This window comes from Arvicanthis niloticus, chromosome X (assembly GCF_011762505.2).
Source record: "Arvicanthis niloticus isolate mArvNil1 chromosome X, mArvNil1.pat.X, whole genome shotgun sequence".
Lineage (NCBI taxonomy): Eukaryota > Metazoa > Chordata > Mammalia > Rodentia > Muridae > Arvicanthis > Arvicanthis niloticus.
The window spans coordinates 91120060-91137189 of record NC_047679.1 but is presented as its reverse complement, the minus strand read 5'-3'; the positions used below and the strand labels follow the sequence as shown (position 1 = coordinate 91137189).

The window sequence follows — 17130 nt, the reverse complement described above, 5'->3', positions numbered from 1 at the left end:
TAAGGCTGTCCAATTGCTTCCTTGATCTTTGCTGCTGAGCCAGGATTTAGCTTGCAAGATAAAAGGGTACAAAGAACGCATATTCTTCTCCCCAGTTATCTCAACTAGGTTAGGTATATGGCTTATAGACTTGCAAAGGTGAAGAATCATGTCTGACTCAATAATTTTCTGAGATATATGTTTATTCATTAAAGGATCCTTGTCTCCAGAATAAAACTAAAGAATATACAATTCACAGTCGATCAGCCTCAATGTTGGAAATGAAAATCCCAAATAATTTGTAAAGTCTTTTAATAAAAAAAAAAAAAACTTTTGGTGTCCTGAGGACACCAAAAGTGAATTGAACCAGTTTTTGGCATCACCAATTTGAGAAACAGTTTTCCAAGAGAGCCATTGTAGGCTATTTTGAAAAAATGACCACGGCTATTTTTCAGAAAGACATTTCTGGTGTCTTTATGTCCTTAGTAGCTGCTTTCTCTAACCTCAGCCCTGGAAGGAGACAGTATTTTAAAGAGGCTGTGGGCTGGTGAGATAGCTCCATGGGTAAATGGTTTGTCACCAAACCTGATAACCTCAGTTTGATCCCTGGAACCCAAATGGTAGAGGGAGAAAGCCAAGTCTCACAAAATGTCTTCTCTGACTTCAATACTCCCATTGTGGCATATGACCGTGTGAGTGTGGATGAGTATCTCTGTCTCTCTCCTACACACAAAGACAAAGTTCCCTCCAACATTCTCATTTATAGTAAAGAAGAGGGCTGAGGGCAACCATAAGTGGGGAATTGACCATCTTGCATTCTAAGGTATTGTTTTGAGGGGAGAAGCCTTGCTGAAGACATAGAGATTAGGAAGAAGGAAGGGATACAAGAGAGGCTCCTATCACTCTTGACATTATTTGTATGAGAAGATATGCATGGCAAGCAAAATGCGCATCCCAAACATCCATCTCACTGTTCTTTCTTCTTGAATCTGGAAGAAATCTCAGCACAAGGCTGGATTTGGAAATGCCATAACTGACCCTGTTACTGTTTTTCCTCTCCGTTCCTAAATCTCCTGACCTGGATTTCCAGCTGAAAAAGAAGCAAGTGTATGTAGATAAAGTGGAGAAGATGCAGCAGGCCCTTGTGCAGCTCCAGGCAGCGTGTGAGAAGCGTGAGCAACTGGAGCACCGACTCCGGACACGTTTGGAGAGGGAGCTGGAATCCCTTAGAATCCAGCAGGTAATTCTTTGTGACATCCTGGGGATGGGCAGAGATGATAGATTTGTGAAATTATTCTACCCAAGTCTGGTGTCATGAAGCAGTAAGTTTCTTAGGGTTGTTTTCAGAAATATTGGCGGGGGGGGGGGAGGGGGGCTGCTTACAGAAGTATAGGTGACTCAAATGCAGCTGTAAAGGTCCTCCCTCTCTCAGCATGGCTGATGAGTCATCATAGCTGAATCACTGAAGACCTCCGCTGAATCTCCAGGCTGCTCCACCAATCAGAATTTTGTCTCTCCAGCAATTGTACTGCTTATATAATCTTGGGGAGAGGGACGTATAAATCTTGTGCTAAGTACTTTATTGTTTACTTCTTTAATTCTTGAGGATCATAAGTGTCATTTATTTCCCAAGTCTTACTTACCAGTTGTGGAATGATGGAAAGGAAGAAAAGAAATCCCATTATTCCTGGGTGATTGTTTGTTTATTTGTTAATTTATTTTTGATTTTGTGTTTGGCAAAGACTCTAAAGATCCTTAAATGCTTGCCCATCTTTACATGTTCACCACTTCGCCATGTTACAGTAAAAGGCATTGCCAGTACAAATGCATAGCCTACCTCATTCCTTAGTTTTCTATTCCAGCAAAATGCATCATTTTATTTTTCACAGGAACCAGAAAAAAAGACTCTATGAAGTGAAACAGCTGTACACCTAAATTGTGTTGATATTTTTGAATCTAAGCTGGTGGGATTCTTGGGCAGTTTTTCTGTTTTGTTCTGAGATTGGGTCTGATATACTCCAGACTGGCTTACAACTTAGTTTGGGCAGGTGTACACCATGACTTGCAGCTGGAAGGGCTTTTTAGAAATCATCTGGTCGGTCATGCAACTTATTGAGGTTTAGAGGAGAAGAAAAATCAAGGCCACCTCCCTGCCTCCCAAATGTTGAACAACTCAGTAAAGATCTCATAAATTAGGGTCAGTTTTAGAACCAAATCATAAATTTAAAAAAACTCCCATTTTCCTTAAAGTCTTTACTGTTAGCCAAGGACTGAAGGTCTTATTTCATTAAAATCTAATTTCTGAACAACATGGCAATGTAGAGATGTAAATTCTCCTTCCTTCTTTTTGATAAGCATCGTATCCAAACTAAGAGCTGAGGATTGGAATAGCTTAGTGATGAACATTTCATCAGTGCTCATAACACTGCTCTGTTTGAGACCTGGAAATAGGAATCAGTAATGAAGTGCTTGCCTAACATGCATGAAACTCTAGGTTAGATCTTTGCTACTATGCAAACAGGCAGAAAAAGAAACAAAGTAACAGGAGAAACCCCTTTCTTATAAAGTAGAAGCTCTTCCAACCGGATCTGGTGGGGGAGGCTGTGTCAGAAGATTCATGAGTTCAAGTTTAAATAGTGAAATCCTATCTTAGAAAGTCAGCAATGATAGATAGATAGATAGATAGATAGACAGATAGACAGACAGATAGATGATGAATAGATAGATGCATAGATAGATAATCAATCTTGGGGACTTGTGCACTATGGTTTTTCTTTCACTAACTTGAGGGGTCTTGGCATCTCCCCCAATAGCGCCAGGGCAACTCTCAGCCCACTAATGCTTCAGAATACAATGCTGCCTCACTGATGGAGCTCCTCCGGGAGAAGGAGGAGAGAATTCTGGCCCTGGAAGCAGATATGACAAAGTGGGAGCAAAAGTATTTGGAAGAGAATGTGATGAGACATTTTGCTCTGGATGCTGCTGCAACTGTGGCTGCGCAGAGGTAAGTCATTGATGTGAATGGGAAAACCAGGTATGCTAGCACATTCAGAGATTTCCCAATATCTAGTCATCTTCCGTGCTTTACTCTCTCTTTACATATGCTTTCCTTTTTCTAATTCTGCGTGCACTGGATGGATTTGGTGACAGAAGTTTAAGGATTTCAAAACTATGGGCTTTCTAGAATCATAATTGAGTTTGCCTTAGGAGTGAGCCAGAACATTGCAGATGGGCTTGGCTAAGTATTTGGACACCTCATTCCCTATTAGCTATAGATCCTTTCAGCCACATGTGCATGCTGTTTAGTCTCAGGACAAAAGTGAAATCCCCACTAGAGAAATTCCACTCAGAAAGTAAATGTCACTCAGGAGTAACTGCTGTCATTTGATAGGTCTGGCTCTTCCTGGGTACGCGCCGAATATGAGTCCATCACTGCCCTTTGAGAAGGTCTATATTTGAAGGCTACATTCTCTGTATTCCTGAGCTCATCACATATAAGTAGTCTCATTCTATCTGGTACCAGAGAGAGAAGAAGGCAAGAGTTTTATTTATGGTTTCTTGGGCACCTTCTTTGCATATTACGAAAAGAATTACTAGCTTTTATAGGAAGCAGTTGTTCTTAATAGTTTTTCTATGATGCCTGTGTTCATAACAGTTAGCTGGGAAAGAAACAGCTCAGGTATAATCAGGTGATGGGTTTGGTTTGGATGATAATGGATAGAATTTAGGTGTAGACTTAGGTATTGAAGGTGTTTTAGACCCTGCTCTATTGTATGTAGAGTATATTGTTCCCAAATAGGCTTCTATCCAGAAAGTTATTAGTTACAGCAGTGTCTTTTTATATTCTTGCAAATGTGGGACATCAGTAGAGTCCAGTACTTGCTAGATATTACGTAGTAATAGGTGATTGGAAGGAATCAGTGTTTAAGATATGAACTAGGCCGGGCAGTGGTGGCACACCCCTTTAATCCCAGCACTTGGGAGGCAGAGGCAGGCAGATTTCTGAGTTCAAGGCCAGCCTGGTCTACAGAATGAGTTCCAGGACAGCCAGGGCTACAGAGAAACCCTGTCTTGAAAAATCTTGAATGAACGAACTGGCACATTGCGAAGATGCTCATGATTCTCCAGAAAGACTTCTTCCATCCTCCAGATAACCCTACACCTTTAATAGACTGAAGCTGTCTTTGGCTTAATATTGAGGTCTTCATTAGCTAAAGTTTTCCCTGGCTTTGTTTCCTGAGAAAAGCATGCTCAGGAAAAGCCAGTGTCATAATAGTGTCCAATGAATCTCCATCTTGGTCCGAAGATGGTCACAAGGCTTGGAGGCAGATATGAAGCAGAATTTAGTGTCGTGTTACCTACAGGCTTCCAAAGAAGTGCAGCTCTTGCTCAGAGGTATTTGTGAAAGCCTGATGCTGGAAACTTGCTTACGGTGAGCCAGAGAGATGCAGGGCAATTTTGTCTGCTTTGTGCAAAAGCTTTGCATGATGTAGCTCATAAATGTGCAAGGCATGAGAAAATGTCTGAAGGAGGCATCTTGGTGCTGCCTACAGAATGGACTCCAGGGTAAAGTATAAGAAAGCTAGAATGGTGCTTGGCCCAAGGGCCTTTTTATAAAGATAAAACATCCATTTTCCCTCTGGAAATCATTAAGAATTGAGAGTTCCTTTACACATCTATGTCCAAAATATGTGTTGACTTAAATTAAATTGCTCTGTATCACTAGGTAGAACGTGTCCACATAATTACTGGTTTCAGCAAAATATGCATATTTATTATTTAATGTGCTAGAACACAGCCTGTTCCCAGCAAGTAGGAACACCGTCTTCCAGAGGCAAACATTCCTGATCTGGACTGTTTATAATGGATTCAGACAACAGGAGAAAATGAGATATGGATTATATTGAAATGCCTGTAACATAAGTGAGTTAGACTCGATGATTTCCCCGTGACCCTTTTATTAAAGGTTTACACTATATTTCCAAAAATAATATCATTTTCCTTTGCTATACAGATTGGTTTCCTTATTTTCATTCTGTGTGGTGACATCCAGAAAACATTATTTCTTAACCTCATAGGCTTTTCTATCTCTCTTGCCAATAGCTCTTCACATTCCTTCTCTTCCATCTGCCAACCTAAATGTAGACATGGAAAATTAAAAAAAAAACCAAAACAAATGGAGAGAGCAAAGAAAGAAGAGGAGGATGTGGGAGAAAAAGCAAGGTTTTTAATAAATGTGTAATTAGCATGACATTTTAACACTCAAAATAGAAGTTAACATTCTCCCATGACCTTGTGGCCCTTAAACTTGATGCTTTCCTTCCTAGGCAGTGACTCATCAGGTTCATGTCATAAAATTACCAACTTCTTTCCTAGAGTGTCAATATAAAAGGAGTTGTACTGTGTTTACACTCTTTGTTTTACTTCTTCTGCTCAGCATAATAATTTTTATCCATCCCAGTTGATACACTTATTAATAGCCCATGCCTATTAATTTCTGTATAATGTGTCATGGATGTATCATAGATCATTCATCCATTCACCTGATGATGGATATTTGGATTATTTCCAGTGTGTGACCTTTGAATATAATAAAATACAAACTTTATTTTTAAAACTTTTTTTTCTTGCATTAGAAGGCATATTGTATGCCTTGTAGTTTGTTTTGTAGTGCTTTAATTCTAAATAACCTTTTGTCATGGGAAAGCTGGTCATATAGTGGTTTCAGGCAGGAATAGGGGGCTACAAGATAGAAGTGTCCAGGAATAGACAGTGAGACTGATATATAGGTAAGCTGTATACAATGAAGTGGAAAGAAAGAAGGGGAGAAAGAAGAATAAACTGATAACTTGGCTTTTCTAGTGAGGTAGTTTGATTTTTTTTTTCTTATTTCAAGTAAGTACTTGAAATGAGTGGTAGCACCGACCTGTTGTGACCTGTCGTCTCATTATACAAGAGGGACAGGAAGGAAGAGTGTGAGTTCAAAGCCAGCTTAGGCTATGCAAAATCCTGTATAAAATAAAATACAATACTATGTTACACAAAGGCTATTAGAAAATTTATTTCTCAAACAGGCAGGGCTCCAGTGAGAACTTTAAATGTATTACTTATACTTTAAGTGTAGGTGCTGTTATCTAGTCTATTCAGGCACGGACGTATTATATCATATAGATCAATACTAAAGGGCACAAGAGGCAGGATTTAAATAAACAATTTATCAGTTTTAACTGTCTCCCAGCTCAATAATGGTGAGCTTGCGATCACTAGCTGTTGAATGAAGGATCAGTTGGAGATTCTTAGGCACTTGGAGACATTATCAATAATTGCAGGGTCATTCCCTGCGTTCAGGCTCTGAAGTTACTGTGTCTCTAGAGAATCTAGGTACTTAATATGATGAATGGAAATCCCTAAAAAAAGAAGTCCTTGTTCATTCCCAGCAGACCTGATTTGGCAATACAGATTTTGAGTTTTGAGCTCATAAATGGTGAATTTATGCCTGTGGAGCGGCAAGAAGATAATACGATAACAACCCCTCAACCCTGCCATCTATTCGTTTAGATTTACTGAATTGGGTTGTTAACTGTACTTGGAATGTTTCAGGTTTGTTTTGGGCAATGCAAATCCAGAAAAAAGAAGAGGTAAAATAACTGAGGGCTATGAGGAAGACTCAAACCAGACGTGGCTATTTGTTCCTTCCTTAATGTCCTTTCTCAGTTTCCTGAGTTTGCTTTCTTCTCAGTCTGTATTGTAGTTACCTTGTTTTCTAACCGTCTCTGCGGTTAGAAAAATGCTGTAATAATAGTGCTTTCATTTCTGAGATTAAACTTAAAAATCTCCAACAACTTGTTGGATCTTATCATAGAGCTGTTCTCAAGGCGTTACTCTAGCAGCTTCGTAATTTAAACTGTCATAGCACTTTGGAAGAATCCTCTCCTTGGTTTCCCATGACAGCAAACACTATTCCATGATTTGAATTACAAGTACAGTTCTCACTCATTCTTTTATCTTCCTAATGTTACCATGGACATGGTCTCCAAGTCCAATCACATCAACAACCTCCAGCCTGTTCCCATTTCCCTTTCCACTTTCCCAGTTTGGGTTTTTGTTATCCTCTAATGGGATTACTGCAATAACCTTCCTAACTGGTCTGCTTGATTCAAGTGCCTTTTTTTTTCTGATCCATCTCTATATTTCAGCAACAGATAGTGCTATTGTCGTAGAGCTTGGCACATACTCTTTCATTCCCCACAAAAAGCTCTAATGGTTTTCAGTGCCTGTTGGACTAAAGTCCAAACTCATTCCTGTAGTAGTTAATTATTTATTCCTTGTCTACCCTTGCAAGCTTCCTACACCTAGGGCCTAATCATTTCCACATGTTTCTTTTCTCTAGCCTCCCATGATCTTCCACTTTTGGTAAAGTTTATGGATTAAATAAGCAACAGGATGCTACCAGCTAGAAAAAAAAGAAGCATATTTATTAATTGATTTTTTTATAGTTATTTTTTGATCTTTAGAGACAGGGTCTCACCCTGACCTTGGCTGGTCTGAAATTTTCTATATAAAGATGGTCTTGTAATGATCTTCCTGCCTCAGCCTCCCGAGTGCTAGGATTTGTAGGCTTGAATCACCATAGTAGTCATGGTAAAGTTTAAATGGCCATGGGGTGTTTTATTTAGGAAGCCATGGATGACAACCTTAAGAACACTAGAATTGGGATTATGTTATTAGAGAAAAGAAGAGAGATTATTTTAAGAATTTGAGAGGATGGGATAGCAGGTTCAGGGGCATGTAGCTTTGTAAGCTGTCTGCAACCTGCAGCCATTATCTTCTGGTGTTCTTGATGGCAGTCTCAGAGCTGTGGAAGTAGTTCCTTCAAATGCTGTACTAGCTTGCATTTGCAAAGCCATTGGCTTCATAGCCCCAGTCTTCTCCAAGGAAGATTGATGTTGAGGCCTGTTCTGGCAGCCCTGTAGGAATTCACTAAGTGCCCCACATTTTCAGGCTCCATTCCTGAGCAGTTCACAGTGTCCATATCAATTAGCTGGCAGGGCTCTGTGTACCCAAACTGGTCTTTTATGCAATGAAAGTGGCTGTAGGCCAGCACCAGTTTCCCCCAATGACAAACTGTACGTTCAAACCCCCAGTGTTTGTAGACAGCATGCACTTTTCAAGAGGCTTGGCTCTAAAGTGTTAGCCTTCCTTTTCCCTTGGCACTCTGTAAGAGCGGGAATGGCCTCCAGGATTGCACCAAGGGGAAGACTGTCTCAAACGCATACCGACTTTTTGCTATTCTCTTTCTACCTACACACTTTTCAATATATTTTTTTAAAAGCATTGTTATGGGCCATAACTGTGCCCAGGGGTATATGTTTTTACGTAAATCATTTTAATTCATATAAAGGGAAGCAAATGTCACTTCAGTTGTCATTTTGTATATAAAGAAGAGTAAGCATAAAAGCAGGTAACTAACTTTCGGAGGTCAGAAAGATTGTTAATGGCAGAGTCCCTGTGGAAGCTACTACTTGATCCTGGGGCTGTCTCTAGGAATAGCCTTCATATCAAATACTATGCAAAGGTGTTGTTAATCCAGGAGAATTGTGAACAAATGGATTGCTCTGGAGAAATATACAATTTTGGAATGTTAAACTAGTTTGATTTTGGCAAATGATAAGAGAAGCTATATCCCTCCCCCTTCTTCCCAACTCCAATAGATGGTTACAACTTTGCAAATGAGCTGCAGGCATTGGGACAGCAGTGGTTTTTATAGAGGCCTGCCAGACTTCCCTAATCTTAAAGCTAACTTACCATGGGGTCATTCCCTTGTTCTTGTATTACCCCAAATCTGTACTCATCACAATCTCAATGCCAAGAGAACATGACTATTTAGCTTCCAGCAGACAATGTATCTGGGATCTGGAAGGACTGAAGTGAAGTAGGGCCACTTCTTTCTTCAGTCTGTTGTTTTGATTTCTTGTATAACCCTTGTAATTCCATATATGTCTTCTTTAATTGTAATATCTATCTCTTTCTCTTAGTCCTCATCTCATCTCCTTTCCTTCCTTGTCTTTTTTTCTCTTGTCCTCTCACCCCTTTCTGTCTCTGTTATTCTCTGCACACATGTTTCTTCTTGTTAACAGTCTTTGAGTTAATGGCCTGAGACAATTCCAGGTGGAACACGATGATCCCTTGCACCGCTGAGACTCTGGCATGAGAACAGTCACTTGAGTTGGTTTAAAACCCATGCATTCACTGAGAGAATGGTTCTGGTGCAGATTAGATAAAGAACCAAACAGCACAGAGTCAAAGGCCCTTTCTGTTAGTTCATATGCCGTAACTGACTTTAGTTGTTTATATATCTCTGACTGTTGTGTGTTTCTAGCCCCCATATGTAAATGACACTCAACTGCCACAAAGCCTACTTAGCAATCCTCTGGTTTCATTCAAACATATCTTTCCATTTTGTGGGAATTAAGAGAATGAAGTCAGAAGTGGACATATTCCTGAAATCATACTTGCTAAAAGCTCTTTCCAGCAAGTCCCTGGCAAATCAAACATTCCTATTGAGATCAATGTTGACTTAAGAATTTTCAGCAAAGCCTCCATTGACTTAGGCTAGAGAATAACATTTATTGATTTCAATGCCTGCTCATTATCAGCACTGTCCTTTTTCTCCCACAGAGACACAACAGTTATTAGCCACTCTCCTAACACCAGCTATGACACAGCCTTAGAGGCCCGCATCCAGAAGGAAGAGGAAGAAATCCTGATGGCCAACAAGCGTTGCTTGGACATGGAGGGAAGGTAAAATCTGAATGTGGATCTAGAAGGGTTGAAAAGTTGATATTGAGACTAGCTACATCAGTAGAGAAGGGAAAGCATGTTTATTCATAAGTGATGAACTTGATTGTGTAGCCTGCCCCCCAAACCCAACTCTTCACTCCTGCCAGTCTGTTACCTAAGGTTTGATGTGATGACCTTAATAATGAACATTCTTACCAACTACAGAGTTGCAGGTCCGGGTTGCCTTTTCCTGGATTTTATAATTGTTTTACATTTGCAATCTGCTCTGACGTATTCTTTGGCAAGAATACCTCAATTCTATAATACAGACAATTTGTCAACAAAACATCTGGGGAATATGGCACCCAATGTCTTTTATATACTCACTGTCATTTATTATTACCTGGAAGTCATGCTTTATTAGTAGAAGACTCCATCTTCTTACTGAACTTACTGTTATTATGACTTCTTTCCTACATGGTCTTTCTATTTGTCAATATTTGACTCTGATCTTCTAGGGTGGCCATAAAATTTTTATATACTCTCTTACATCTACTTGGCAGTCCAGAGGATGTGCTATTTTTTCTTTAAAGCCCTAACATACTGACCCTTGCCTCCAACTAAGACTTAACTAGACCAACCCTTAATTGAAAGGATAATAGGAATGCAAATCTATGTAGGCAGTGAGATCACAATAGAGAAGTAGCAACCAAGTTTCTGTATGTGCTTTTTCTTTGACTGCTAGGATTAAGACCCTCCACGCCCAGATTATTGAAAAGGACGCCATGATCAAGGTACTGCAACAGCGCTCTAGAAAGGAGCCGAGCAAGACAGAACAACTCTCATCCATGCGGCCAGCAAAGTCTCTGATGTCAATTTCCAATGCTGGATCAGGCCTGCTTGCACACTCATCTACCTTGACTGGTGTACCCATTATGGAGGAGAAGCGAGATGACAAGAGCTGGAAGGGGAGCCTAGGTAAGGAAAGTGAAAGGAACAGAAGCAGTGGCACAGTGACATACTTAGAAAGTGTCTTGACTCTTTTATACACAGCAAGGAAAGGAGACAATGGTCCAGGTACTAGAGAGGATAGTTCCGGGTTAATCTCTTCCTCTGATGGAACTAGATGTATAAGCAGGACCTCTGAAGTCTCTGAGTAAGAACAGTAACTGCGACCAAAGCCTAAAAATGTGAGAATCCAGTATTCTTTAAGGGTGGAAAAGAACCTAACTTGAATTTATCTAAAAAAAAAAAATCTTGCATTTGACTTTTGCCATATGGGAATTTTGCTCAAAACCCAAATGGACTTCATCTCAGGCAATATTTGAAATTAGAGCTTCACTGTGTTCCTTCCTCCCCGACAGAAGAGGACCCAAAGTTCTCTTTAAGCTAATGGAGTCAGGAGGCAGCTTTTGTTACCAGGATGTTCAGATGTGAGAACAGAATGTACTTTTTTGTTTGATTCCTGTCCATTTTATCTCCTGATTAAAGCCTAGGAGTACCATAGATACTGAGACACATTTTTGATCCAGAGGAAGCAAACAAATATATATATTTCAAATCTTTTGTTGTTTTTAACTCCTTTCTTCATCCAATGACTGTTGCAGCATTCTTTAGTTAGAGCAGATATTCTCAGAGTTATGATCATGTTTGGTACCATAGGTTACAGAACGAAAATTACTCTCATTGGTATCTACAGGTTCCCCAAGCCACTGAGGTATTTTCATCTCTCTGGATAATGTGGGGTATTGATATTACTGCTACACAAAAGACCTCTGACAAGTTGGTCTTCTGCAATCACCAATGGAAAAGAATTCTAACAGATACCAAGGACACTTAGAGGTTTAATGTTATGTTGCATATTGGATAATAAAGATAAGAAGGGACCAAAAGCAACTTTTAGCTGGAATGCAAGATAGAGGATCCCAGAGATTCCCTAGAGGCAAAAGCAATCATGTTTCAATGAGATGCCAAATATTTTCTTTTCCTGAACTCTAACAAGAGTAAATAGTTAATCAGTATCTAGATGAAAATCAACTCCCATCCTCTTGTTTCTTGCTTCATCTTTAGGCATTCTTCTGGGTGGAGACTACCGTGCTGAGCCTGGCCCATCCACACCTTCCCCTGTGCCTCCATCTACTCCCCTACTCTCGGCTCATTCAAAGACAGGCAGTCGCGATTGCAGCACTCAAACTGAACGTGGATCGGAATCGACCAAAACTGCAGCTGTCACACCCATCTCGGCTCCAATGGCTGGTCCAGTTGCTGCTGCTGCTCCTGCTGCTGCCATCAATGCAACTGCTGCCACCAACACTGCCACTGCTGCCACCAACACCACTATCATGGTAGCTGCTGCTCCAGTTGCTGTTGCTGCTGCTACTGCTCCAGCTGCTGCTCCTGCCACCCCATCTCCAGCAAATGCTGCTGCTCTTGCTGCTGCTGTCACTCCAGCTACTTCTGTCTCTGCAGCTACTTCTATCGCTCCAGCTGCTCCTGTCTCTCCAGCTGCTGTAGTGCCGCCAGCTGCTCCTGTCTCTCCAGCTGCTGCTGTTCAAATTCCAGCTGCTGCATCTCTTACTTCGGCTACTGTTTCTCCAACTCCTGCCGCTGCTACTGCTGCTCTTGCTGCAACTGCTGCTTCTGCTGCTGCTGCTGCTACTGCTGCTGCTGCTGCTGCCGCCACTACTGCTATTCAGGTTGCTCCAGCTACTTCGGCTCCGGTTCCATCTCCAGCTTCGATTCCGGCTCCAGCAACGGCTCAGACTTCTGCTCCGACTCCGACTCAGGCATCAACTCCAGCTCCGTCTGAACCTCCTACTCCAGTTCCAGCTCCAACTCCAGCTTTGGTTCAAGCTGAGGGTCCTGCAAGTCCAGGTGCCAGTTCCGGACCATGCCGTTTGTCTACCCCAAATCTGATGTGCAATCCAGATAAGCCAGGTAATCACAATTTTCTGTAGCAGGCATCTTCTGGTATTGTTCTTATGTGTACATCTATTAGTTAAGGCCTGCCATTTTGACAGAGTTGAACATTGCATGGTCAGAGGAGAGAAAAGAAGAGGTTATGTCATTCACTAAAATGGGAGTGGTCAAGAGCAGAGGCCATTTTTCGGTAAAGTAAATGATGGGCATGTCTAGTTACAAGTCACATTTAGAAATCAGTTTTGTGATGGTTCTTAACATTGTTTTTCGAAAGTTAATTTTCACTTTGTGCCTAAGTCTTTTCTAACCCCTCATTTCCACTTAGATGGTCCTGCTTTCCACTCCAGTACTCTGGAAAGGAAGACACCCATACAGATCCTGGGGCAAGAGCCTGATGCTGAGATGGTGGAATATCTCATCTAAACACCACACTCAAGAGCTGGAGTTATCAGCAAGAGTTCTTTTTCATATTTTTTCCCTTTCATTTGTTTAATCTGGGGTGAAGATGGGTTTGGGAGGCGGGGATGATTTTTCTAAAGGGACTTTTTATTGGACTCTGGTAGTACATAAGTAATACCATAGACATGAATTCCAATCTATTTTGCAATCCTTAGGGAGTACCTCAAAAAGATAGGTTAAGCAGAATGTGCTCTAAAGCTTATTGTTGGGCTTTGTACAACTCATGGACTATTAACAGGTAGTGATATCCATTGATGTTTTGAATACGTTTCCCTATTTGAGGTCATTTTTCATTGAAGAATACAGTACGTGTAGAAGGCAGGTTGTACCATGTAGTTTCGAAGTGGAAATTCAGGGAGAGTTTGAGGACTTACTGCTTTGTCTAGTCACTACCTAGACAACAGCCACAGAAAGCTCTTACTTTGGGCTTGAGAAAAGAAAGTGCTTTAGGAGCTTTGGAAGCTAAAGAAAAGGTAGAGAGGATTAGGGTGAAGAAGGGTACTGGAACCAATTTTCTCTCCCTGTTTTCAGTTACCCTGCCCCCCTCGTATTGATGGTATTTCTCTCCATTTCAATGGTGCTTTGGAAGTGGATTCTTTCGGTTCCCTCCTGGAGGTTGATACATTCATATATATGCTCTGGAATAATTTATGCATTTGGATAATTAATATATTGCTTTCAGACAGTAGGAAGGTAAATGAACAGTGATCCATGACTGCCTCTCTTGTAGGGGATTAGATGTTAGAGGCCTTGATGAAGGGCTGCGTGAGATGCTGCATGCAGACTTTTGTGATGTGGGTATAGTCATAAACATGGCTCAGTTACCTTAAATTAGTCCAGTTGACTGACATAGCATTTTTCCCTCACAGTGCAGACTCACTGGCTGGTTTGCCGGGATTTGTTTGCCGGTAGTTTGCAAGATAAGGAAACATCTTTGTTGCCATGTTGATTGAATGTGTTGAATTTCTGGCAAATACTTGGAAATATTTTTTGTTTTCCCAAATCCTTAGCGTGTGCCTTCAAAGGCATGCAACTGTCACCTCCAAAAAAAAAAAATAACAGAGGAAATCCAAAGTACCAGGCTGCAATCAGGAGCGAGGTTGATTGCAGCAATCTCCTCAACTACCTCTTCTCACTACCATTGACTCCATCTTGGAATCCCTTTGGGAAGCAGCTGGGAATGTATACATGGGCGGGACCAACAGAGGGCCTTGCCATAGAGCTGCCTCCAAGGACACAGAGGGTGTTAGTTGTCACAGGTCCTTGTCCCTTGTCTCTGCCCTTCATTAAGGTAATAGAACTGCAGATAGTACCATTAAGATCAGTTTTCAGGGGTATAGGGAGGTTAAGGGAGGGAGGGTATTAGGTAAGGGGGGGGCTAGAAGTTTAGAGATGTGTTAAGTTAGAAATCAGATTGATACAAGGGCTTCCTGTATTATGCCATGGGCTATATCGGTTGGGAGGAACTTTACTTAGCAATGTAGCATTAAGTTTAGTGATGAGGAATCTGAGCGTTGGAAAAGTTCAGTGACTTTTTCAAGATCAAGATCGCACAGCACATCTCTCTGTTCTACCAAGTACATACCCATTTTGGGAAATGCTTATAAAAAAGAAGAGTCTGTTTTGAAGAAAGGACATCTTCATAGTCTAGGGCATCCCTACATTATACAAATCTTCTTGGTATGAATAGATTGATTGGGTGTCTCAATTTTTATCTTGTCTCTGCTGGAGTGCCTTGTATAATTGGGGTTTTTCCTCATCCCATTTAGTCATTGAGCTACATGAAATGCACCCCTAAAGAAAAGTCAACCCAACTGTTTTTCACTATAAAATAGGGTGTCTTGGGTCATTTTATGTATTCCTCTGTGAGTATAAGAGTGCTATATTTACCTGTATTCTTGTGTAGTTCCTAATTACCTTCCAAAAGATTTATTTGCGTGTGTGTGTGTGTGTGTGTGTGTGTGTGTGTGTGTGTGTGTCTGTCTGTCTGTCTGTCTGTCTGTCTATAGATGAGGGAAGGCAATACAACAACTTTTAACTAGTATTTTTTTTCACATTTTTAATAGCAAAGTGATCTCCAGTGTATTGGTCCTCAGTTACAGAGTGAATGCCAAATAGACATTTAAAAGTACAAGGAAAAAATACCTTCAGACAGTAGAAGAATCAGGCAGCAAACACCAGGAGAGCTTCTTTCTGTCCAAGCAAATGAATGAAAATGAAAGAAACTTCATGTCCTCTCATGACGAAAACACATTGCTAGAATTTAGGCTGCCTCTGCGAGCCATGATTACAATCCCACACTGTAAAGTAACAGATGAGATGCATTCCTCCCTGTGGCAGCCATCTCTTTAGAATCATGTGTTTGGGGAGAAAAGGAAGTCCTTGCTGAAGTGTGAACTTTGCAGAACCTTTGTGCCCTGTCACACAGTTTTCTGTCACAGGCAATTTGCTCAAAGGACCTTGTATGTCTAAGAGATGGAAGAAGACTATGTTGGTATAGTCTGTATAGACTCCACCTTTTGTGAAAATGTTCTACCACATACCAGTTTAAAAATTTAGTATATGGGATAAATCTCATAGTAACCATGTCTTCACAGTTTTGCGGATGTAACATCTGGGGCCTCTTCCTGGACTTTCCAGAAGAGGAGGGAATGTTTGTTGTTTACTGTCTGGTGGTCTATGAGGATCTTTTAATTCATTCTGTTATTATCCCCATTTTCCCATGTCCAGCAAAATTTCATTTGAGGGAACTATACTTGATAAAAAAACTACTAACATTGTTGGGGGAAGTAATTGAACTTCCTTTGAAAGTCATGTATTGTGACTGTTGTCTTAATGAAGGTTTTAATTTTCAGTGTTGTTTTTGAGCTGCAGGGTGATGGGGTAGTAGAAACTTGAAACATCTGCCATCATCTATGGCAGGAAACATAGCAAGATACCTGTCATGTTCTCTTTTTACTTTTGCACTGTTGAGTGGGTCTAACAAACTGATTTCCCAGCTACTTTTAAAAATGAAGAATCTACATAATGTGGCAGCTTAAAGTATAGATGTATGTGCTAACTTGAATAAATGCTCATGTCTGTTAGCCATACAGTCTGTTATCTTACATGCTCACTCATACATGGAATATGTTACTTAGGATATGTTCCTTCTTACAGAAAATATTTTCAAAGGGAACTACTCACTGTGGGTTCAATGTCACTGATTTCTGCCTGCCACAATCTTCAGAAATTCTTCTCTTGAGTGCCACCCATTGACAGTACGACAATGGTTGAAAGCATGTACATTTTCTACTGGTAGTAAGGGTGGGTTACCAGAAGTTTTCAAATTCTTCTGACCGTCTTTGTGATCAATGGCATGTGTTTAAAGATGGCTAGATGGGGTTGGCAGATTGTTCAAGAAGAATTACTTTTGGCTTAATGTACCTGGTCTTGTAGTGATTGTGATCCTATTCTGTAAACAAGAGAGTTAGATCAAATAAAGTTAAGCAGGTTAAATCCACTTTGTGCCTATCTTTCAATAAAGTTAACCATTTTAAAATGCAGCACTGTGTGGGAAATGCTTTGGTGTTTACTGGCTTTGTGTGATGCTAATAATTACTTTCATGACAGTGGAATTGTCTTGCACTTAGCAGCAGAATTTGCATTTGCTCAAAGTATGGGATGAGATTAAAACATCTTCAGACAATAGAGCAGGCCACATGCTCTAATTCTTTTATATACAAAGGCAAGCAAGCTATAGTAAGAGCTCTGCACCTTTCTGTTTCCTGGTTCTGAAAGCTAAAACGATGGACATCCCAAGCAGAGAGCTAATTTTGGGGTTAGCGTTTTGGAAGCACCCCCTCCCCCATTTTGGGATCCCATTCCTGTAACAGTAGTAGTTGTGCCAATTAGTTTTGTATGGGGCGTGGGCTCATTATAAAGGCCAGGCACATCTATGCACATACTGACAACACTAATAAGAGCAAAAACACAGGAAAAACAAGAACACAG

The 17130-nt window shown here is 40.6% G+C and overlaps 1 protein-coding gene across 4 annotated transcripts in view; it reads left to right on the top strand.

Moving 5' to 3' along the window:
- The window catches only part of Amot (angiomotin), a 58370-nt gene extending 41688 nt beyond the window's left edge, over positions 1 to 16682 (top strand). For 3 of the 4 annotated variants that reach the window (XM_034486114.2, XM_076918718.1, XM_076918721.1), the window contains 6 exons: positions 1070 to 1219; positions 2793 to 2983; positions 9658 to 9780; positions 10505 to 10737; positions 11830 to 12696; positions 13004 to 16682. In XM_034486114.2, the coding sequence (XP_034342005.1) occupies positions 1070 to 1219; positions 2793 to 2983; positions 9658 to 9780; positions 10505 to 10737; positions 11830 to 12696; positions 13004 to 13101 (1662 nt within the window). In that variant the 3' untranslated portion in view covers positions 13102 to 16682. The remainder of the gene's footprint in view (positions 1 to 1069; positions 1220 to 2792; positions 2984 to 9657; positions 9781 to 10504; positions 10738 to 11829; positions 12697 to 13003) is intronic. The other variant, XM_076918720.1, reaches the window with a different exon arrangement.
- The last annotated feature ends 448 nt before the right edge of the window (positions 16683 to 17130 follow it).